Raw genomic sequence first — 24,177 nt, 5'->3', positions numbered from 1 at the left:
TGAAATCTCGCGCTGATGGGAAGTGGATGGGAGTCCCTTCATCTCTTGTCAGCTCCCTCCAGGCCCGCTGCCCCTGCCATGGAGCCGCTGCCCTTTGGGATCAGCGTCAGGAGGGTTCTCGGCACCCAGCAGCATCAGCGACTGATCCACCCCTGTGCCCCTTGGGGGAATCTGGCTTGCTGGGGATGCTCGTGGCAGCGACAGGATGGAGGGATTCAGGTTGACGGGAAGCAGCTGGACGTGATGGGTTGAGGGGCTATGGTTGGAAGCTGGGAAAGAGTAGAGGGTGCCGTGGAATGCAGGATCCATCCTGGCCTCCGCCAGGGGCAGAAAGAATTTCGTGGTGTTCACAAAGCCTGCGGCCTGCTCGGGCACGGGAGGGGTTGGGCTTCTCTCCAGCTTCACTCCACATAAGGGGCTGGGAGCCAAGGTCCCGTCTGGGGAAGTCATGCTGTCTGGTTTCTGGTGGGTCGCTGTGGGGGACTGCGATGCCCTCTGGGGCTTTGGGGTCCGGGCAGGGCTAGGAGTGGTCGGGCAGGAATCCGGAGAGGCACGCAGCAAGCCTGGAGGGAAACAAACGGGACGTCAGATGACCAAAGCACTTCTAGAAGACCGAGAATCAAAACTGATTAAGACATGTGATGTAACTAAGAGAGGCAGCATGGTATAGGGGTTAAGGTGTCGGACTAGGACCTGGGAAAACCAGGCTCAAATCCCCACTTGCAGCATGGAAGCTTACTGGGTGACCCTGGGCCAGTCACACACTCTCAGCCCTGACCCTGGCTACTATTTGGATGGGAGACCTCCAAAGAATACCAGGATGATTCGGAGGCAGGCAATGGCAAACCCCCTCCGAAAGCCTTGGAAACCTTACGGCATCACCGTAATTCAGCTGTGACTTGACAGCAAAAAAAATGTAACTAGATCTGCATACTGCCAAAACCTCAGTGTTCTGAGACGCTAAAGGAAGCATGAGATAAATAGGCTGTCAACACAAAACAACAGGGATTGGCAGAAAAATATTAAAGACGGCTCCTCTTTTTTCATTCATGACAGAACTGGAAAAGCCCCCAAATAGGCAAACCTCTCCTTACCTCGGAGCTCTGCCAATTAAAACTTGCTCTCAGGATTAAAAATGGTCCCCACTGTTGACAGTTTATTAAGCTGCCAATTAAAGAATCCTAAAACCGATACTCCCCCTTCCCCCAAACGCATTACCAGGAATCTGGGTGTGGATCTTTTACTATATACACAAGATCACACACTCCTTTAATCCCTGACTTAGCCAGCTACTGGGTGTGTGTGTGGGTGGAATACCCAATATCTGATATTCTCATTGGAATGCAAACTTACTGGGGTGGGTAGCCCGGATGCCAGGAGAGCTGGCGGTGCTGGTCGCCGGGGATGACCCCTCGCGGATGTGGTCGGGTGGCAAGCCGGGCCGGGAGGCCTTTCCTCGCAGGATGTCAGTCACCTGGGGAGCAGGGGGACAGGTGAAGCTCTCCAGTTCTCTCTGTCAGTAATCCCTCCCTAAAGCCAGGCCTGCTCCAAAGAGGTGATCCTCCCTCCCCTGGACTCAGTCTTCCTCTGCCCCCATAAAGTCAGAAACATAAAGAGAAGGCAAAGGATCACATAGATCCGTCCCTTTTGCCCTAAGGTGAGACTCTCTCCACATCTTCCAATACTTGAGGTCCCAAAGCCCCTCTCCTGCAAAGACCACATTGGGAAATGTGGGACCTAAGCAGGGCCCTTCTGGATCAGGCCGGTGGTCCATCTAGTCCACAACCTCGTTTCCCTTTGGTGGCTGCAGCCACCAGCACTGAATTCCACCATTTTTGTTACGTGTTAAATGAAGAAGTACTTCCTTTTATATATCCTGAATCAACCACCATCAGCTTTGTCGGGTATCTCCCCCCACAACATCAAAAGTTCTGCTAATGAGGGAGTGGAAGTAAAGGTTCCCTCTACTCACTTTCTCCTACCCCTCCATGCATAATTTCATAAGCTGCTGTGGATCTATCCCTTGATTGCATTTTAATCGGGCTCTTCCTCGGGGGGGGGGAGGAGAAGAGTTGGTTTTTATACCCCACTTTTCTCTACCTTTAAGGAGTACAGTCACATTCCCTTCCTCTCCCCACAACAGACACCTTATGAGGTAGGTGGGGCTGAGAGAGTTCTGAGAGAACTATGAGTAGCACAAGGTCACCCAGCAGGATTCATGGGGAGGAGTGGGGAATCGAACCTGGGTCTCCAGATTACAGTCTGCCACTTTTAACCACTATGCCATTCCGGCTGTCAGGGTAGATCATTTTCTCCTTTCCCCTGTGAGGTAGGCTGGACAGAGCGAGAGAGAGACTGGCCCAAGGTAAGTCAGTGAGCTTCATGGCAAAATAAGGATTTGAAGTCCTTTCCCCATACTCTGAACCACTTACAGGTTTGCATGCCCATCTTTGGCATGGCACCTCGCTGCTAGATCGCCCCTACTTTGCTACAGCCCTGCAACTTTCCCCAGACTGCATCTCTCGAAGGGCATCAGGCGCACGGTGCCCATTTATTCCACTGGGGGCTTTGATAACAGCATCATAAACACAACATGCTTGTCAGCGAGACTGTATTGGGGACCGATCCTGCTCAGCACCTTTGCCCTGTTCCTTCAGAGAGCCCGTTCCCCTCTGCTTCTCCCTCTTTGGGCCGCACCTCCAGGCAAGGGAGACTCCTGGTAAGAACCTAAAGGTTTTCCCTAGGCAGCTGCCAATGTCAACCTGACCTTTCTCCCTTCCATTTTTGACACTGCGGGGACTGTAAAGAAGACGCCCAGAGAAACCACAGAGAAACGGCTGGCAGACTGCCCAGAAACCAGGCGACTGGGCACGGATCAGACGGGTGAAGCTAGTGTGCCGGTGCCACACAGGGCCCAAGCGTATCTGGGAGGACCAGTACATATTTCAGGGGGTTTCGGAGACCAAGAAGGTTCAGCCACGGCTGCGAACACATTACAAGAGTACAGTTTATCTGATGACATTTTAGACCTTAAATCGACCTCTCATGACTCATGGGGCTGTATGCATAAGCTGGGAGGGTTCTGTGTGGAACAAGGTGACATGTTATGTATTTGTCTTGTATCCAAGAAAAAAATGGTTTGCCTGGATGAGCGGGTATACAATAGACTGCAACTTTGGCTACCTGAATTTACATGGGATGCTGGCATAGTCAAAAGCACTTTCTCGCAGATCTTAGATCTCACCCATCTCACAGAAACAGGGTTGCTAGCCATGCAAAACAGATACGTGTCCAAGCCTTACATGTAAGAACAGGCCTAACCAGGAAGTCAGGGGCAGCCAGGCCTCGAGAGCTGCTTACTGTGGTGGTTAGAGCAGGGGTGTCAAACATAAGGCTTGCAGGCCGGATCCGGGCCCTTGAGAGCTCTTATGCGGCCCACGAGGCAGCCATCCCCCCACTCTCTATCTGGGCTGGCAAGACATAGCCCAGCCCGACCAAGTGACATTTATGTCATATCCAGCCCTCGTAACAATTGAGTTCGACACCCCTGGGTTAGAGTGTCAGATTGGAACCTGGGAGATTCCAGGTTTGAATCCCCACTCTGCCATAGGGGTACCAAGCTTCAAGTAGGACCTGGGGGTCCCCCGGAATTACACTTCATTTTCAGACTACAGAGATCAGTTTCCCTGGAGAAAATGGATGCTTTGGAGGGTGGACTCCACAGCACTGAGGTCATTGTCCTCTCCGGGCTCCATCCCCAAATCTCCAGTAGTTTCCCAGCCTGGATCTGGCAACCCCACCCCTCCTATCCTCCACCAGTGGCCGGGGGGACCTGGCAACCCTACTCTTCCATGGAAACTTGCTGGGTGACCTTGAGAGAGCCACACACTCTCGGCCTAACACTACATCACAGGGTTGTTGTTGTGAGGATAAAATGGAAGAGAGGAGAACAATGTAAGTTTCCCCCACTAGGGAGAAAGGTGGGGAATAAAATGAAAATAAAATAAACCCCTTCTTAAATCTAGCTTTTGCAGAGAATTATCCCCCTGAGAAAAATTCTGTATTAGTTGCTGTTATTAGATTTAAAAAAAATGTCTTGCCTTGAAAACCCTATGAGGTCGCTGTGACTTGACAACACACTCACACAAACAGGCTATATTTTTTACTCTAGTGAAAGGCACAAAAGAGCCCATTTTTGGCTGAGAAGCGGTACAGAAAGCCACAAACAAAGCCAGCGTGGTGTAGTAGTTAAGAGCGGTGGTTTGGAGCGGTGGACTCTGATCAGGAGATCCAGGTTTGATTCCCCACTCCGCCACATGAGCAGCAGAGGCTAATCTGGTGAACTGGGTTGGTTTCCCCACTCCTACACATGAAACCACCTTGAGCTAGTCACAGCTGTCTTAGAGCTCTCTCAGTCCCACCTATCTCACAGGGTATGGGGAGGGGAAGGGAAGGTGACTTTAAGCCAGTTTGATTCTTCCTTAAGTGGTAGAGAAAGTTGGCATATAAAAAACCAACTCTTCTTCTCTCTTCTCTTCTTCAAACAAACATGGGGCAGGATCCTCCAGGAAGCTTTCCGGCCCAATTACTGGGAGCTGTGCAAGAGTAGTACCATTCCTATGAGTTACTGTTAACATCAAGAAAACAGACCTGTCCAACCTGAAATGAAAATCCTGTGATTTCAAAGCCCCAGTTTCTCTTCCTCTCCTTGGTGAACAGAGCAAACAAAGGTATCCCCTTCCTGGCATCCTTATCAACAAGCCTTTAATATTTTATTTGTATAGGCTAATGAGGAACACGCATTTTAATTCCTTGTCCTTCCTCTATACAAGTTTCAGGGATGCGTGCATGCCGAAATTCAGCATCGCTTCCCTATACAAGTCTCAGGGATGAGTGCCTGCCAAAATTCAGCACTGCTTCCTTAAACTTGGGTTTCTGGGTTGACGGCAATTATGCTATGCTATGCAATTACAGCAAGCAAGCATTACTGAGAATGGAATTCAGCAGCCTGAAGAACTCTGCTTTTCTTTGCATTAAGGTTTTAAAGTTTCTAGTCCTCCATATTGTGATTTCAAAGTACTTGGGCCAGGCATGCTACTAGTTAAACCAGTGACATTCAGCTGGGACCGCCTTGTCTACAATACGGAGACAGCAATAACAGCCTAATTGACAGGGTTGCTCCAAATATTACTGAAGTTATAAATATCAAATGCTTTCACCACTCCACATAAATTGATATAATGGAATGGATGGTCCCACCTCTCCCTGTGACGGCCCTGGCAGAGCTCAACAATTTGATGTCCCATTACAGGGGTGAGCTGTGGCATCTAAAAAGCAGTGGTTTCAGAAGCAGTATTGTGCAGTGGTTACAGTAATGTGTTAGGACTGAGAAGACTTGGTTGAAGTCCCAACACAGCCAAGTACTTAACTGGATTTGCCTTGTGTGGATGAATTTGTGGCAGCTTCTCTCTTAGCTTAGCCTACCCCACAGGGCTATTTTGAGGATTGAACAGAGGTGGGGATGAACAAAATATGCCCAGCCTACTTAGAGGAAAGGCAGAATCAAAATGTTATAGATAACAGTCCTTACTCCTTCACATTAGAACCATCTGCCAGAAGAGGTGAGGAAAATGTACATTTTCATTAGGGTTCCAAGAAGGATACATCATTTTTCTTTTCTAGCAGGTATTTGGATTCCTTTGCTGTTGGCAACCTGTTCATCGCCCCTCTTCCTTTTAAGTGGTTCATTTCTCCCCATATTTTTACAATTATCAACTTTGAGCGTACAGAAAAGCAGATTTTTTGAAAAACCCAAATACATAAATTATTGGCCCATGGCACTCAGAACTGAACACCCTGCTGTGGTATGGTCTGACAAAGCCCCTGCCCACTAGGCAATCCCCTCACCCCCACCATCCCACACACTTACCCTCTTGTTCTTGGCCACCATCAGCGGGGTGTCATTGTGATAGTTTTTGAGGCTGCTGTCTGCCCCGTTGCGCACCAGAAGCCGCAATGCGTCCAAGAATCCCCGTCCGCTGGCTGCGTGGAGAGCCGTGTTCCCCCCGTATGACTGGGCATTTACATTCGCCCCATGCTGTGAAGTCGAGAACACAAACCCATGTTTAAAAACACAGATGTTCTCATTCTTAAGGACCACAAATCACTGTATAAACGGAAGTAGGAAAAACGAGTGTAAAATTAGCAAAGAAACCTGTTCTAAGGCAGATCTGATTGTTACTTATTGCACACGCAGGATTTGGGCCTCTTGTGCTGAATACTGATATCCCAAAAATCCACTTTTTCATTTTTCAGAGGAAAGTTGCTAGCCCTCAAGATTCTGCAAGCATTATTAAAAACAGGCAAATGTTAGCTTGTGTCACAAGATGGGGGTAGCATCTAGTGCAGACTGGTTTGTGCGATGGGGTGGTTTGCCTTGTGTTTTAACTCTGTCCAGAATTTTTCTTGACAGAGAGGGAAAAACCCCAGCTAAGACCCAGCAAGCAGTTCGAATTGGAAGCAAACAGGAAGAGCCTGCCTTTACCTGTAGCAACAGCTCCACCATCTCCAAATTATTGTTCTCCACGGCATGTAAAAGTGGGGACCGTCCGCTCTTAATATCCTGAAATGAGAAGATGCCACTGAGGTTTGGTCCAGTAACGCACAGACATTCCCTCCTCTCTCAGCATTGTGTTTGCATTAAATATCAAACGATGTGAAAATTCTGCGTGTGACACTTCTTCTGAAACCTGCGCGCTCTCCCTGGATGCTATGGGCCCACAAGAATGGCACATTTAAATGTACACAAGCCCAGTGCAGGCTTGCAAGGATTTAAGCAATGGGGGAAATCTCATAAGCCAGGTGGGGGCCCCCCATAATTAACCATTTCTTGCCATGACCAGGTCAAACAAAAACCAACTTCTGTAAACAGATTAATAGGGTTGCCAAACTCCAGGTGGGTCCCAGAGATCTCCCGGAGTTACAACTGATCTCCACGCTACAGAAATCAGATCCCCTGCAGAAAATGGATGCTTTGGAGGGTGGACTTTATGGCATTTTACTCCACTGTGGTCCCTCCCCTCTCCAAGCTCTGCCCTCCTCAGGCTCCACCTCCAAACTTCCAGGGATTTTCCAACTTGGAGCTAGCAACCCTAAAACAGAGGCATGTGTGAACTGTACTAATTAAGTGAAGAAGGAAGAGAACTCTGTTTCATTTGCTGCATGGATTCTGAGCGTCCCTCTTCCCAACACAGAATAGCCCAGAACTGTTAAAGTCAACTCCATCTCTCTCTCGCTTTTGAACCTAGCACTTACCACAGCATCCACGTCTGCCCCATGTTCCAGAAGAGTGAGAATGATGTCGTGGTTAGAGGTGGCCACAGCTACATGGAGGGGGGTAAATCCTGGAGAGAAAGAGAACAGAGGATATTACAAGGCTGAGAATATACCTGGGGTGAGGGGAAGTCATGGATCCACCTCCCCCGACCTCTCTGCTGAGGAAATGGGATCCTCCCCATTCCAACACAAACCATGAGCAAGGCTTGCCTCTATGAAAAAGTCCCTGCACAGCATAGACAGGGTTGGGCTAGAACCTTTCGTCCTGAGGGGCTCCTTTTTCGCTTGCAGGGAGATTTCTTTTACTGGTCAGAAGCAGTTCAGAGGCTTAAGTGTGAATCTGGACCTCTCCAAAGGCCCTAACTTTGGCTGAATCCATACAGGCAAGATAATGAAATAGTAAAGTCCTGTGGTGGTTGGGGGGGGGGGGCATGCTATTTCCATAGATCTAGCCAAAGGTTCTTATTTACCCCACATGCTATTCCTTATTTAGATATTTATATCCCTCTTTTTTTCTACAGCGGGGTCCCACAGCATCTTACAACACTGTCTCCCCTCCTCCATTTTATCTTCACAACAACCACCTTGTGTGGTAGGCGGGGCTGACTGGCCAAAAGGCCCCCAGTGAGCTTCCACGACAGAGTGGGGATTTGAACCTGGGTTTCCCAGATCCTAGTCTGAGACTATAACCTCTGCCACGCTGGCTTTTCCTTATCCCTCTGCTCTCCTCCCCAACCATCAAGCTTTATACTCCTTGCAGGCAGAGACCTGTCCCCTGCCTATCTTGCTCATGCTGCGAAGCACAATACATGAATGGCTGATGCTGCACAGAACCAGCAAGGAGAGAGGGAAGCAAGTCCCGTTTTACCCATTTGCCACGAATGCTCACCCTCGAAATTGCGTGCCTCCAGATCCAGCAGGGAGGTGCTTCCTTCTAGCATCTCTTGCAGGCAACGGAGGCTGCCGTGCTCACAGGCTAGATGCAGAGCGGTTTGCCCATTGCGGTCCAGGACCATTGGCGAGGCCCCGTGCGAGAGCAGCAGTTTCACCAGGGCAGGCTGGTCTGTGATGACTGCCAAGTGCAAAGGAGTCTAGCAAAGCGGGAGAAGGAAAGTGTGAATATTGACCATGCAAGGTCACTGGAAACGACAATCATGCTAGGAAAAGTTGAAGGCAGCACGAACAGAGGGAGACCCAACATGATGGGGTTGATAAAGAAGCCATGAACCTCAGTTTGAAAGACCTGAACAAGGCTGTTAACGAGGGAACATTTTGGAGGGCACTGATTCATAGTTGGAAGCAACTTGGCAGCACTTCACACACACACACAAGGTTTAGGCCCAACAGAAGTCATTGCCAGGGATTCTGGGTTTACTCCGTGACAGGCTGCAAGCTTTACACTTCTCCACAAACATTTCGAGGATTGTGTCCTGACGCTTCCAGCACAAAATTCAGTTCATCCTCTCATTTCCTCCAAATATTAAACTTTCAGCCTCCCTATCTGATGATTTCATTTGAAATGTGGTGTTGGAGGAGAGTTTTATGGATACCGTGGACTGCCAAAAAGACAAGCCAGTGGGTTCTACATCAAATCAAGCTGGAACTCTCCCTAGAAGCTAAAATGACTAAACTGAGTACTCCGGTCATGTTACAAGAAGACAAGACTCACTGGAAAAGACAATAATGCTAGGAAAAGTTGAAGGCAGCAGGAAAACAGGAAGACCCAACATGAGGTGGATGGACTCAAAGGAGACAGGGCCCTCAGTTTGCAAGACCCGAGCAGAGCTTTTAATGACAGGACAGTTTGGGGGTCATAAATTCATAGCGTCGCCATAACTCAGAAGCGACTTGACGGCATTTAACACACATCTAACAAAGCGAACTTTGACGGCAGTGGTAAAACATGCCATCAATTTGCAGCCCTTAGGGTTTTCAAGGCAAGAGTTGTTCAGAGGTGGTTTGCCATTGCCTGCATCTACATCATGACCCTGGGCTTCCTTGATGGTCTCCCATCCAGGTACTAACCAGAGCTGACCCTGCTTAGCTTCTAAGATCTGATAAGATGTAGTCTGTGCCATCCAGGTCCAGGTGAACACCAAAATACCATTCATGTTATCAGATGCTGTGGTGGATCCAGCATCCTCCCAAGTAGCCTTCCTCCAACTTAAGCAGCTCTTCCTTCGAAGGGAAGAGCCAATTACACTGTATTGGAGGAAGGGTTCAAACTTGAACTGAAAGGGAAAGTGGCTTGTAAATATTTTAATAAATAAATCAGTAAACAAACCAACTTTACCCAGCGGAGTGGTAGGACAGAGGTTGGATCCACGCCACTCTCCTTGAAGGGTTTGCCTGAGTTTCTATTATGGTCATCCGATCCCTGTTAAACAGCATTATTGCTTTCCATTCAAGGAATAAGTTTCTGTTTCCAGTTCTAGATCTCAGGGCTTATGGAGAAGAGCTTAACGGCTCCGGGGATAGGAGAGCCACAGGGGGCAGAAACGTTTTATTTTGGAATCCCCTCTATTCTTCCTCGGGGGCCCTGGTTTCTAATTCTGCCGACCAAAGTTACCCCAATACTCATTCCTAGCTCTCCCTCTTCCTTTTCTTCTTTCCACAGCACTGTGTGGAATCTCCGATTTCACAACTGCACCAGGTAGACAAGCACAGACAACTTTGAACCTGGCGTGGAGTCCTGGAAAGGCCAGCCGCCTCTTTTCAATCACAAATAATTTTTTAAAAGCTCATAGACAGGTTTGGAAAGGTATGGGCCTGGTATTACCTCAGAAGCCAAAGGCCTGGCCCAGCTCTCTCCCAGGCTTCTCCCCCTACTCCCTCAATTAACCAAAAGAAAAATTATGCAACAGAAACAAAAGATGTGCATTAAACGGGTTCAGCTTTCCTGTCATAGAATCTGATTTCCCTTGGCACAAAAACTGATTTGTTCTCTTTTATTTTTTCAAAAAGGGCATAAAACATTCAGCCAAGTTCATGCTGCAACAACTGAGGATCTATTCCCGTGTGGATAGAGCCACAATACCATTTGTGAATGCTAAATAAGGCCAGCCTTTCCTGTACGTTTTGGTCCTTCCCTTCCTTGAAAGAGCTTGAGGTGGCAAACATCTCTCTCCCTATTCTATCCTCACAACAACCCTGCAAGTTGTGTTGCCAGGTCCCCCCTGGCCACTGGTGGGAAATTGGGAGGGGGTAAGGTTGCCAGATCCAGGTTGGGAAACTCCTGGAGATTTGTGGGTGGAGCCTGGGGAGGACAGGGACCTCAGTGGGGCACAATGACATACAGCCCACCCTCCAAATCAGCCATTTTCTCCAGGGGAACTGATCTCTCTAGACTGGAGATGAGTTGTAATTCCTGGGGGATCCCCGGTCCCACCTGGAGGCTGGCATCCCTACTTGTGATGGAAGTTAGGCCCAGGCTGTGCAACTGGCCCATGGTCACCTTGATGTGCTCCCCCCATTCCCGTAGAGTCCAATGAGAACAACGAGGGCAAGGAGGCTGGTTTGAGCTTACGGCTTGCTTTATTGGCCAAGGAGTCATAACCGGGTGAGCCAGGATCCAGACAAACAGCTCCGCGATCCTGTCACCCCGAGGCAGGGCAGATGCAAGAGGTTTTATAGACGTTTGACGTTCCAATACAACAACGATACAATTCTCTTAACATCCGATTTTAGCTTGTCAAGGCAACGTCATTAGTTTCTACAGCGCCTGCGTGAGCCCCGCTACATTAATGAATGGAGCCTATTTTATTAAGCAGTTCAGAGCGTTCCCTTGCAGGGTGAAGAGGAAGTATCAAAAAGGAGGAATAGGCGGGAGGGAGGCTGTCGGAGCCGTCCCTTAGGCGAGGGGAAAGTTTCCGGCCTTTGGGATGCGTGTGTGTGTGCCCACGTGCTTGGTGCTCAAGGAAAGCGGGGGGCACTGGGAAGCGGCTTCTGCGGTTTTGCTTGTAAGCAGCTGATGCGTGTAGCTTGTGTGTAAGCCTGAAGCAAGTATGATTACTCAGGAACAGCAACCTTACAACCTGCGGGGCCACACAAGGGTCTGAAACTCTAACTGCTACCCCGCGCCACCACCCAACCTCTAAAGTCGTCATCTACAGGGAAATAATACGTGTTGTGCTTCATTTCCATAATTTAGTCTCTTGGTGGTTGGCAGAAGTTTAGGAGATACGAATTCACCAACTCGTATTCCCCTCAGCCTGTCCTCTGAAACAGGGGGGCTAAAATTGGGACAACTTCTTGCCACCGCTTTTCTACTGGTATTTATTGATTTATTTTTAAAAGGTGATTTTATGACATCGTTTTTAAATGTGTACTGCAAGTCATGCTGGGAATTTCACACAGAAAGGCCGGGCGTAAATATCTTAAAGCAAAGATGACCAACCAGGCAGTACGCGGACGTCATCAGTCATGGCCTCCCCCCACCCCCCGTTTATCTGAGTTATCGAACTTAGCAGGGCCGGGCCTGGACCCTGCTTTAGCGGCGGGCTTGTATTTTAACGCCGGCAAATGTTGTTGTCTCTTATGCTGGAGATGTATTGTTTTAAAGATTTTTAGATTTGTTGACTGTTGTTTTGATGTTGTAACTCGCTCACATTTTCCCGCTGTCTTAAAAAAGAGACAGACGGACACTTGGAGGAGCCCTGAATTGGGGGTGAATTCGAAGGGTTGTCATTTGGGACAACTGATGGGGGAGAGGGGATTTGCCACACCTTCCAGAGAGTGGCCTGGAAGGGATTTTCTGCCGGGGGCAACAGGGCTGCCAGCTCCAGCTTGGGAAATTCCTGGAGATTTGGGGGTGGAGCCTGGGGAGGGCAGGGAGCTCAGCAGGGCACAATGGCACAGAGTCCACCTTCCAAAGCAGCCATTTTCCACAGGGGAACTGATCTCTATGGTCTGGAGACGAGCTATAACTGTGGGAGATCTCTATGCTCCACCTGGAGTTATTGTGTGTGTTAAATGCTGTCAATTTGCTTCCAACTCCTGGCGACCCTATGCATCAAGGTCCTCCAAAACATCCTATCCTGAACAGCCTTGCTCAGGTCTTGCAAATGGAGGATTGTGTCTTCCTTTATAGAGTCAACCTAACTCATGTTTCTCTTTTCCTGCTGCCTTCAACTTTTCCCAGCATTGTTGCCTTTTCCAGTGACTTTTGTCTTCTCATAATGTGACCAAAGTACGGCAGCCTCAGTTTAGTCATGTTAGCTTCAAGGGAAGGTTCTGGCTTTATTTGATCTAGAACCCATTTATTTGTCTTTCTGGAGGTCCACATGGTTGGCAACCTAAATCTGTCTCTGTGTTTCAGGATGCACAATGATTCTGTGCAAACACCCTGTATCCGTCCATCCAGCCAGCTCTCTCTCTTCTTGCCACTAGGGTTGCCAACCTCCAGATGGTAATACAGAAATAAACAGCACCCAAACTCAATATAATTCACAAAAAACCTACTTTATAGGTATCACAATTTAACACACAGTATGAATACTATCATATTTTATCAAATCTCTATATACACAGAAAACATTTCTCCATTGTTGCAAAGTCCATGAAATCAAAGAGCCCACAAATTTCAATTCCAAAGCAAATTGGTATAGAAAGTTCAAAGTAGACGCTGGAGACAAAAGTGCTCACGTCAATGAAGATCCTGGCAGCGTCCCACAAAGCTCTTATAACTCTTATAACTCTATACCTCCCGTAGGAGGATGAGTCGGGAGACCGGGAGGTCCCGGCGCGGCCGGTGTGAGCCGCGCTCCGAAGGCAAACGCGGGGAACGTTCTATCCGGAAACGCTTTCGCCAATCGGCTTCATCAGCCCCGATTTCTACTAAACAGAAAATATTTTCATAGTAATATCCCACAGAACACCAAAATTGTGACAATGATTGATACAAAATAATACGTATGTATTATTTTGTATCAATCATTGTCACAATTTTGGTGTTCTGTGGGATATTACTATGAAAATATTTTCTGTTTAGTAGAAATCGGGGCTGATGAAGCCAATTGGCGAAAGCGTTTCCGGATAGAACGTTCCCCGCGTTTGCCTTCGGAGCGCGGCTCACACCGGCCGTGCCGGGACCTCCCGGTCTCCCGACTCTTCCTCCTACGGGAGGTATAGAGTTATAAGAGCTTTGTGGGACGCTGCCAGGATCTTCATTGATGTGAGCACTTTTGTCTCCAGCGTCTACTTTGAACTTTCTATACCAATTTGCTTTGGAATTGAAATTTGTGGGCTCTTTGATTTCATGGACTTTGCAACAATGGAGAAATGTTTTCTGTGTATATAGAGATTTGATAAGATAAGATAGTATTCATACTGTGTGTTAAATTGTGATACCTATAAAGTAGGTTTTTTGTGAATTATATTGGGTGCTGTTTATTTCTGTATTACCAATATTACAGCATCAGGGTGTATTTTGATTGGCTGTAACCTCCAGATGGTGGCTGGAGATCTCCCGCTATTACAACTGATCTCCAGCCAATAGAGATCAGTTCCACTGGAGAAAATGGCTGCTTTGGCAATTGGACTCTATGGCATTGAAGTCCCTCCCCTCCCCAAACCCCGCCCTCCTTAGGCTCTGCCCCCAAAATCTCCAGGTATTCCCCAACCTGGACCTGGCAACCCTATCTGCCACACAGCTGCCTATGCTAGATCCTCTAATCTGGCACACTTGGGTCTTATTGATGCTCCTTGCATGCAGACAGATAACTCTGCAGGAAAAGCATAGTTTTCTTTGAGCTCATTTTCTGCTTGCGGGGAGTGCCCAAAAAGCCACCCTTCACCTGCAGCACACTTTGCCCCCCTCCCCCCCCGGGTGGTTAAATCAGTTTTCAGAGACAGTTGGCAAAGGGGGGCATTGCAGAGTTCCTACATGGGTTCTGCTCGGGGAAGGAGCTATTCTGCAACACTGCAGGTCATTTCTGGGTACTGGCAGACAAACAAGTGCAGGGGAACTTTAGGGGCCTCCGGTCTTCCCCACCTTTGTAGGACTGCGGAGAAGCTCACCAGCACCAGGCATGTGAAGTCTCTCACGCACCCAGCTCACCAGAGGAAAGCCATCTGGTTCCCACCAAACTAACCGCTTCCCTCCAGCACCTGCCTGCAGTGACGCAACCGGACACTTCTCAGAAAGGGAGAGGCCCGCTGCGGGAGGATGGTTTATGAGAAACAGATAGGGAAATGACGCCGGGTCACAGACAGGTTGCAACCCAGCAGAGGGGAGAAAGGGGGGGTTTCCTACGCTCTTCTCCCTGCTGAATCTGAACTCAGCACACAAATATTTCAGAAGTGCCATATAGGTAAATTTGCCACCGTACGGCTGACAGAATATGGTTTTGTCCCTAGAAGGCTAGCAGAGGGGTGTGAGTATTTGTGTGTAAGGAGAGAGACTGCTTGTTTTGAACATCCTCCAAAGTCAGAGCTCAAGCATCTTACGGGAGCCCGTGTGGCATATTGGCTAGAGTGTCACAGTTGGATCCGGGAGACTCCAGGTTCAAATTCCCCACCTCGCCATGGAAGCCTGCTGGGTGACCTCGGGCCAGTCACACACTCTAATAGGGTTGCCAGGTGCCCCCTTGGTATTGGTGAGGGGTGGGGATAGGGTTGCCAGATGCAGGTTTGGAAACTCCTGGAGATTTGGGGATGGAGCCTGGGGAGGAGAAGGACCTCAGTGGGGTACGATGCCATTGAGTCCACCCTCCAAAGCATCCATTTTCTCCAGGGGAACTGATCTCTGTAGTCTGGAGATGAATCCAAATTCCAGGAGATCTCCAGGTCCCATCTGGAGGTGGGCTTCCCTGCACTCTAAGTTTTTTGGAGGTAGCAGTATGAGATTAAAATGCACAAAGAGAGATCTCTGGGGAATGTAGCATACAATTGAGCCAACGGAGAAGGAGGCATCCCTGGGTTGGTACTGAGGGCAACTGGGAGATCTGGTGAGATGTCTTTAAAGAGGGTATTTCTTAAAGTGTCCCCTCCACCTGCCCGGTTTTTTTTTAAACATTAAGTATTCAGGCAAATGTTACAATCCAGGCACATTCATTTGCGCTCAAACAAACCCAGAAGAGGCCAAGATCCTAGGCAGAGCCAGCAAGCTGCAACAATCCCAGTGGTCGCCTGCAACCAAGGTTCAAGTCCCCACTTTGCCATCAAGCATGTTGGGCGACCTTGGGCCAGTTGAGCACGCAGCCTAACCTACCTCACAGGGTTGTTGTGAAGGAGAATGAACCAGGTATGCTACTCAGAGCCCATCAGAGGAATCAGAGGGGAGGGGGAACTGTACTAGATAAATAGTGAAGGAAGAGATGGGGGCAGATTTGAGGCACCTGCTCGAACTTGTTGGACCTAAGATGGGCTGTGTGCCAGTCGTTGTAAGGGGACATGCCTCTCAGAGGGTGAGCTGGGTGCAAGTGGCACGAAGCGAGTTCCCTGTGCCACAACTTCTGTCTTGGCCTGCAGGGGTAACCCGATGCCAGCTGCACCTCTCATATGCAAGCACCTGAATCATTTTGATACCTCTCCTCTCTCTATCAGCGAGAGACCCAAGCATCCTATCCCCCCCCACAAAATCACAGCCAAAGTCAGAAATGCCTGATGCGTCTTTCTCATGCGCCACCGGTCTACTACCCCACCCTTCCTATAAAAAGCAAACTCTTCTCGGTTCCTCCGTCCCACCCTCAGTCGCGCCTGGCCCAAGGTCACCCAACAGGGCTTGGGAAATTCCTGGAGATTTGAGAAGCAGAGCCTGGGGAGGGGAGGGTTTAGGGAGCGGAGAAACCTCAGCAGGATATGATGCCATAGAGTCTGCCCTCCAAAGCTGGGGAACTGATCTCTGTCATCTGGAGACCACTTGTAATTCCGGGGGATCTCCAGGTCCCACCTGGATGTTGGCAACCTCCACCCAAACAACATCCTCCAGTGACCCCTGCTCTACGCCCAGAGGAAGGCAAAACCCCTCCAGGATCCCTGGCCAATCTGGCCTGGAGGAAAATTCCTTCCTTACCTCAAAGTGGCGATCAGTATTACCCTGGGCATGTCAGAAAGGGCTCCACGCAGGCTCCCAGGGCCCAACTCTCTCGAGGTTGAGGGGCAGATCTCTTCCCTCCCCGCCTCCCCCCCACCAAGTTGTCCCCGCTGTTGTGACTCAGTCACTGTGGACCATAGAGAGCAGTCTTGCTTCAGCAAGTCTTTGAGGAAGCAGCCTGGGGCTCACAGCCAGCTGGGGCTAGGGAAAGTCCCCTGACGGAGCAGGGAGGGTGCAAAAAGGCTGCCAGGAATCCGGCTTTGTCTGTTGGCCGCCGCCCGCCAAAGGCCGCGTCCTCTTTCCCCAGCAGGTTACGTGGCTGCTGCTATCAGCAAGGCCTTTGCTTTCTCTGCCTTGAGGTATCACACTGACCCTCACTGGAAACAGGGTTCTGGGTTAGACGGGCCCTCGGTCTCCTCTGGCAGAGGGGCGGCAAGAATGGCTCCACGCCCCCCACGGCCATTTTAAACAGCCCAACTCACACCCAGCCGAGTATATCCAGCAACACCGCACAGAGAGCGGCCCACGCTGACCTGCCGTAGGTTATTGAAGGCGTCCACGTCCCGCTGTCCCTGGTGAAAGAGAGCCACCAGCCGCTGGGCCACTGGCAGGTTTTCCTGCACCACAGCGATGTGGAGGGGCCTGGAGGGGAACAGAGAAAGGGAACATCAGTCAAACTCCTCTGCACTTCCTCCAACTCTGAATGTCATTTGTTTAATTCATTTGTACCCCGCCTTTGTCCCCAACAGGGACCCGAAGCAGCTCAACGTCATTCTCCTCCTCCCTTTCATCCCTACAAAAACCCTGTGAAGTAGATTAAGCTGAGAGCGGGCGACTGGCCCAAGGTAACCGAGCAAGCTTCCACAGCAGTGGGGATTTGAACCCGGATCTCCCAGATACTAGTCTGACACTCTAACCACTACACCACACAGGCTCTCAATGCATAACTTAAAGCTTCCACTGGAAGGTAATCTCCCACTGCCAGGCCCCACCCATTGTGCATCACTGCCCTGGCCATGAAAACATGAAGCTGCCTTATCCTGAATCAGACCATCAGTCCCTCATGGTCAGGATTGTCTACTCAGGCTGGCAGCAGCTGTCCAGGGTCTCAGGCTGAGGTCTTTCACATCACCTCCTACTTGATGCTTTTAACTGGAGATGACGGGGATTGAACCTGGGAACTTCTGCATGTACAGCTAAGGCCCCTCCAAGGAGTTCCACATTTTGGCTGGGCTTTATAGCCAGCCATTCTTTTCTGTTCGCCACCCTATCGCCTCCAATCCTGATGGCACACGTAGAGAACTGGGAGGCAGAAGCGGAGGGAGGTGTTCTCTGCTATGGGTTTGGGCTTTTACGGAAGGAAGAACCAGGGCCCAACAGGGCAGGGCAGGGCCCACCCCTCCACTGGAATCTTTGCCCGATGGAGATCCTGCAAGAGGGCAGGGGATTCTTGGGGCTGGGCGTAACAGGATGAAGCTGGTCGCTAGAGAAGAACAAGAAGCAGGGTCATGCTGGAACCCTGAAAGGATGCCCAGGCTTCTCTCATTCCCTCCTATCCCCGGGGGGGGGGGGGTGTCACGATACTTTCTTTCATATTCCCCCCTTGCCAAAATTTATATTCAGGGTGCTGAATTTTTGGGTGGGGGCTTTTGTGCCTCTGAAGAACATTATTTACAATAACCACGCTGCAGAAATAATCATAATTAGGTGAGGAGGTGTGGCTCAGAGGTAGAGCTTCTGCTTGGCATCTCCAGTCAAAAGGTCCAGGTAGTAGGTGATGTGAAAGACCTCAGCCCCTGGAGAGCGGCTGCCAATCTCAGTATACAATCCTGACCTTGATGGACCAGGGGTCTGATTTGGCATAAGGCAGCTTCAGGAAGCCATTTTCCTCCAGGCTAGATCAGCCAGAGATCCTGGAGGATTTTTTTGGCCATCTTCTGGCCATGGAGTAGGGGGGGTCACTGGGGGTATGGGGCAGAGGCAGTTGTGAATTTCCTGCATTGTGCAGGGGATTGGACTAGATGACCCTGGTGTCCCCTTCCAATTCTCTGCTTCTATGATATGTATAATGCCCCAGTGATCATTACAACAACCCCGTAAGGCAGATAAGAACAATTATCCCCCATGGAGGAGAGGTCTACCAGTGGCTACTAGCCAGGGCGACTAAAGGGAACTTCCATGTTCAATGGCAGTCAACCACTGAATCCCAGTGCCAGGACGCAACATCAGGGGAAGGCCTCGGCCTCTGTACCCTGTTGTTGGACCACCAGAGGAACTGGTTGGCCACTGTGTGAGAAAGGATGCTGGACGAGCTGGACCACTGGCCTGATCTTCTTATGTTCATACTGAAGAGGTGTGGGTGTTGAGGAAGGGGGGGGGGAAAGGACTGAAGCATGTTAAGAGGACAGCCAATGCACAGACTTAGGCGTGCCACCATTTCTTTTCTAGACTCACCTCTGCCTACCCTCCTATCTCACACACCTGTCTACCTCTCCCCACTGGTTCAAAAGACGCCGTACAGTTCCCTATCACTTCACAAGAAATGAGCTCTTCGTTTACAATAAAACGAAACTGCCTTATCGTCTCTGGGCCAAACCCACAGCCAAAAGGAAGGAGACCCAGGCAAAGGCTTCCAGTAAGCACACGCACTGCTCCACTGTGACCGTCGCTTCCTGTCTTTCTAACCGGGCAGTACTCATGACGATAAGACGCTCCCAGGGCTGCAAATGTCTGAGCCCAGAAGCGCCCCATCCATTCTCCCCTGTTGCTTCTTTATCTGCAAGCAGCCAGCTTCTTAGAAGTCCCCAAACTGGGACCCCTTGCAGTTCAGGAAGATGTGCAAGGGGGGACAGGAAGTCCATGCCACCCCACCCCCCAAGAGTCTGGCAACTGCTCACCTCTTCCCTGCGCTCATTCCAGTAAAAGGGGAGGACTGGCTAACAGGACGTCTGGGAGAAAGAAAACGTCAGCAGATGGGGAGGAGCAGCAGGGTGTGTTGGAAGGGGCAGCGTGGACAGGATGGGGGGGGATTCCCCTTGCTGCTTCAATGGGCTTTGCCGACAGGGGCGCCAGAACTGGGTGGAAACAGAGCGGAAGGTGAGCTGTTTTATGCTCCAAAAGGGCACCAGAAAGGAGCAAGAAGAGAAAACACATGTGGATTTGTGTTTCCAGGACATAAAAAGGGGATTGCCGGACCTAAGATTGAGTTCAAAGCACTTGGTCTCTACCAAGCCTCTGGATGCTCACAAACTGGATACTAAAACAGCAGCTATCCCATGTTTGCACCAAGTACCTGATATTCAAAGGTATACTGCTTCTGCACATGTAGGTCTTATTGATGGTCTACAGCTAATACATCCATCAGAATGTCTTAATTCAAAGACCATCGCATCATTGATTCCAGGGGTTAATTTTCTCTGAGGAAGCAGATCCTCTGGTCTGAATCTAGTGTTACTCAATTTCATCAGAAGACCCCACCCCCCCGCCATTCTCACTCCCTCTCTGGCAAAGCTAGGAAGAAAGCCATGCTGGGGGCAAATGCTGTACAGGATTTTGTCTGAAATACAGGAGAGACCCAGGTTCAAATCCAGGGAACAGAGACCTCGGTGTCCATGGCTCAGCCATGGCTCAGTGGCAGATCACCCATTATGCTCACAGAATGTCCCAGGTTCAATCTCCGGCATCTCCAGCTAAAAGGATCTTAGATAACAGGTGTTGGGAAAGATCTATAACTACTCAAGACCCAGGAGAGACAGTCTGAGTATCCCTTATGGAACTACAAGAGAGCCAGCATGTTGCAGAGTTTCAGGGGACACCCGGGTTCAAATCCCCACTGAACACAAAACGTATGGGAAGGGGGATTCTTGGGCTAATCTCCCAGCCTAACCCTACCTCACAGGGCTGTATGTGAGGATAAAATGGGCTACGTATGCAGCTCTTGAACTACTTGGAGGATAAAAATAGAATAAATAAAACAGACCCATGATATAAAGTTTAAGTCTGTATGTTCCAGACACAATCAAAGCTAAACTGACAAACAAGAATATCTGCTGCCCCAGAAACATTGTGCTGGGTTAACATCCGGCCTACAATACGATTTCCAGCCTTTACTTCCAACATTAAGGGACTTGGCCCTAGAATGCGAGCAAAAGAGTGCCTCAGAGCATGTAAAGATGGCCTTTTGACCAGCACAGACGAATTCATTCTTCCCGACATGCTCCCCACCCTAGTCAAATGGCTCTTGTCCAGGATCACAGAGCTGAGACGCTAGCCCTCCCCTCTCCCAAGGACACCCAGCCAAAGAAGCACCCCTTACGTGTCTCCATCTTCATCTTGCTTGGTTGCCGTGACAATATCCAAGGCAAGCTGGGTCTGTAGTGGGCACAGGAGGGAATAGGGAGCAGGGACTCCCAGCAAGTGGTGGGGAGCCATGGGGTGCAACACAGGAGTCATCTCGGGCGGGAGGAAGGAGGCAGGCAAACCTTGGAAGGGGGAGAGAAAAAAAGAAGACATGTTAAGCCAGTACCAAGGGACCAGCCCCACCTTTGCCTCCCATCTGCAGCATAGGATTTATAGGGGGCCGGCAATAAGGGGATTTTAAACAAAAATGAGGGACATGCATACTGGATGGGGGATACACTTCTGGACAGCAGTGTGTATGAACAAGATCTTGGGGTACTGGTGGACTGTAAGTTGAATATGAGCAGCCAATGTGGCGGCCCGACAAAAAAAGCTAATGCGATCTTGGGGTGCATCAACAGAGGCATAATCAAAAGAAGCATAGTTCCACTGTACACAGCATTGGTCAGGCCACACCTGGAGTCTTGTGTGCAGTTCTGAAGGCCCCACTTCAAAAAGGATGTGGACGGAATTGAGTGGGTGCGGAGGAGAGTGACGAGGATGATCAAGCCCTATGAGGAAAGGCTGAGGGACTTGGGAATGTTCAGTCTGGAGGAGGTTGAGGTGGGACATGATTGCTCTCTTTGAGTATCTGAAGGGCTGTCACTTAGAGGAGGGCAGGGAGCTGTTCTTGTTGGCAGCAGAGGATCCTAGGACTCGCAATAATGGGTTCAAATTGCGGGCGGAAAGGTACCAGCTGGATATTAAGAAAATATTTTTTACACTAAGAGTTGTTCGACTGCGTGATGAGCTACCTAGTAGGTGGGTGAGCTCCCCCTCACTGGCAGTCTTTAAGCAGAGGCTGGACAAGCCCTAGTCAGGGATGCTCTGGGTGAAGACCCAACAATCAAACTGGCCACTGGCCCGAGAAAGCGTTCTGTCAGGCTGAGGAATTTTGTGTCATCTTTGAACTACTTGTTGGTCCATAAAAACAGTAACAGGCCTTTACAGCATATGTCGAGTGTTCAAAGCACTTCTCGGACACTATCTGAGTCCCATTCACAACAGCCTTGTGGTGTAGGCCTGTATTATTTATGCCCACATTGTGGGAAATGACAGGCTACGTTGAGCATTTCTAGATGTGCAAAGGGGATTTTCCCCCCCCCCACAGCTTATGCTCTTTGCCACTTACACTGTGCCTTTTTCTCTCTCTTTGTGTGGGTCTGGTGCTTGGATCTACCTATTTTACAGGCATCTGCTCAACTCTGTGTGTACCATCAAGTTGCAGCTGACTTATGGCGACCCCGTAAGGTTTTCAAGGCAAGAGACGTCTGGAGGTGGTCTACCATTGCCCACCTCTGTGTCACACCCCTGGTATTCCTTGGAGGTCATCCATCCAAATACTGACCAAGGCCGACCCTGCTTAGCTTCTGAGATCTGATGAGATCGACTGTACGGTTAACATTTCACCAGCTGAATCATACCCCCCTTCCTCTCTCCTGCCACTGGGCACAGAGAATCACCCTCAGGGAGCCAAAGGTCTCCTTGGCACCTCAGACCAGCAAGTGGGGCCCTTGTCTCCAAAACGACACTCCTGCCTTGGCCAGCAGCCCCAGGCATTTGTGGAGAAGGAAGTGGGCAGTCAAATGGAAGAAGGTTCTCCTTCCCACTGGGCAAAGACAGGCACAGGGTAGGGAAGACCCAGGCCACAGGGCTCTTACCTGGGTAATAGGCAGCTGGCAATCTGGGGTAGCCAACAGGGATGTAAGGGGGGGCACAGCCATTGCACGGAGGGCCCCAAGTGCCCAAAACCCCCTCCCCGTTCTCAGTCTTGGGCACCTTGCCAGCCAGAGGCCCCCGAGCTTCTCTGTCGCCCCCCTGCACGAAATAGGGGCGCTTCCTCAGGGGCAGACGGGTCTCGGCCTTCTTCTCCCCTTCCAGCCCGGCCTGGGGGAAAGCCGCGCTTTGCACTCCTGACACGACAGATGCAGGAGCAAGGGGTGCCGGGGACGTCTGGGCTCCCTCGGGTTCCCCAGGAGGCTGATGCCCCAGCGTCTGGAGGGCCCCGCTGCCCAAAGAGACCTCCCCCTCCAGCGGCCCTCTCCGGCCGCCTTGGGGAGAAGCGGCTCCGTTCGAGGGGACCCTTCTGCCTCGGTCGCCCTTCCGCCAGGTCCTCAAGTCCACAGGTAATTCCCCCGCCATGGGGCTGCCAAGTCCGGGAAGTTGCCAAACCTGACGGGCCAGCAGGTTGTACGTCTCCAGCCCCCTTCCGGCGCCGGGGGCCCCTCTTGGATCGGGTCTCTGGGGTTGGAGGGTCACCAGTCTATCATCTTTGCAGGTGAAGTCTCCTTATTTCCTTTCCGGCTCTTGAGGTCACCCGTGACTCCCTCGCTGGGAACCAGGGGGCTGACGCTGCGCTCCGAGCACGGGTGCGTGTGCGTGTGTGCGTGCGTGCGCGTGTCTCTGGTTGGCTTGCTCCTTTCCCAAGCTCTTCCCAAAGGCTGGATACCTTCCGGGTCTCACCCTCCAAACGCCATGCAGTCCCACCTGGGCTCTTTCTTTCCCCCCCGGGCGTGGCGAGTGGGCGGGGTGCCACCCTCTTCCCGGGAAGCCAAGGAGTCCGTCCCTCCGGAGATGGGCAGCCGGGGTGCAGGCAGAGGGCACGAGCGCCTCCGCCTCCCCCGGGCACCCTTGGCGGCTGGGGAGAGGGGGATCCCTGGGACGGAGTCAGCCGCCCAGCGCAGGTGCTCCCCGGCGGGGTTGGCTGCGCCCTCCGCGGCCCACGAGTGACTCCCCCGCGCCACCCTCCGCGGGAGAGGGAGGGAGGGAGGGAGGGAGGAAGGAAGGCAGCCGGGACTTCCCCGCCGGCTCAGCTGAATGCCAGGGACTTTCACAGGCGCCTCCTGACCCCCCGCCCCGCCCCTCCCCTCCCCACCCCGGGGGAGTCCCGCCCCCCGCCCCCCACCCCGCCCCCTCCCCCTCCCCGGCCGCGGCCACCGCAAGCAGCCAGGGGAGCCCCGCGCCGCGCGCCCTGGGCGCAGCGCCAACCGTGCCGGGGGCGCCCCGGGCGCGCGGCCAACCTCCAGCCGCGGGGGGGGGGACGGAGGGGGGGGCTTCGCTCTCGCGGCCCTTTCCCTGGACTCGCGGCCCCCGTAGGGGAAGAGCGGCGGCCCTCCCCGGCCCGGCCCGGCCCCGACGCGGGCTGGAGCTCCGCCGAGGAGAGCCGCAGCGCGCCCGCTCCGCGCCAGGCGGCCCTGCCCGAGCGAGCGAGCGCGCAGCGAGCGGCGCCTGTTGGAACGCTGCCTGCCGCCGGGCTGCAGCCTCGCCGGGCCCAGGGGGGGACCCTCCGTCCCTCCGTCCCGCCCTCCCTGCAAGGCGGTGCCGCGGTGGCCGACGCGCTTGCATTGGCCCGCCGCGTCAGCCCGCCAGCCCGAGTCCGTCTGCATCCGACTGCGGGGGGCGGAAAGCAG

The 24,177-nt window shown here is 51.4% G+C and overlaps 1 protein-coding gene across 1 annotated transcript; it reads right to left on the bottom strand.

Annotated features, from left to right (window-relative positions):
* Nucleotides 1–48: 48 nt before the first annotated feature.
* BCL3 (BCL3 transcription coactivator) lies at nt 49–22,909 on the bottom strand. Its single transcript, XM_056847772.1, has 9 exons — nt 22,429–22,909; nt 20,685–20,850; nt 16,903–17,011; nt 8,225–8,426; nt 7,315–7,403; nt 6,545–6,622; nt 5,930–6,097; nt 1,354–1,474; nt 49–563 (listed from the first exon to the last, which is right to left on the bottom strand). Exons 1-9 carry the CDS (start codon nt 22,907–22,909, stop codon nt 49–51), a joined length of 1,929 nt encoding a protein of 642 aa, XP_056703750.1.
* Nucleotides 22,910–24,177: the final 1,268 nt, after the last annotated feature.

Source organism: Euleptes europaea, chromosome 3 (genome assembly GCF_029931775.1).
Source record: "Euleptes europaea isolate rEulEur1 chromosome 3, rEulEur1.hap1, whole genome shotgun sequence".
NCBI classification, from domain to species: Eukaryota; Metazoa; Chordata; class Lepidosauria; order Squamata; family Sphaerodactylidae; genus Euleptes; species Euleptes europaea.
The sequence above is the reverse complement of the archived record's forward strand: the minus strand, read 5'-3'. Positions and strand labels throughout refer to the sequence as shown.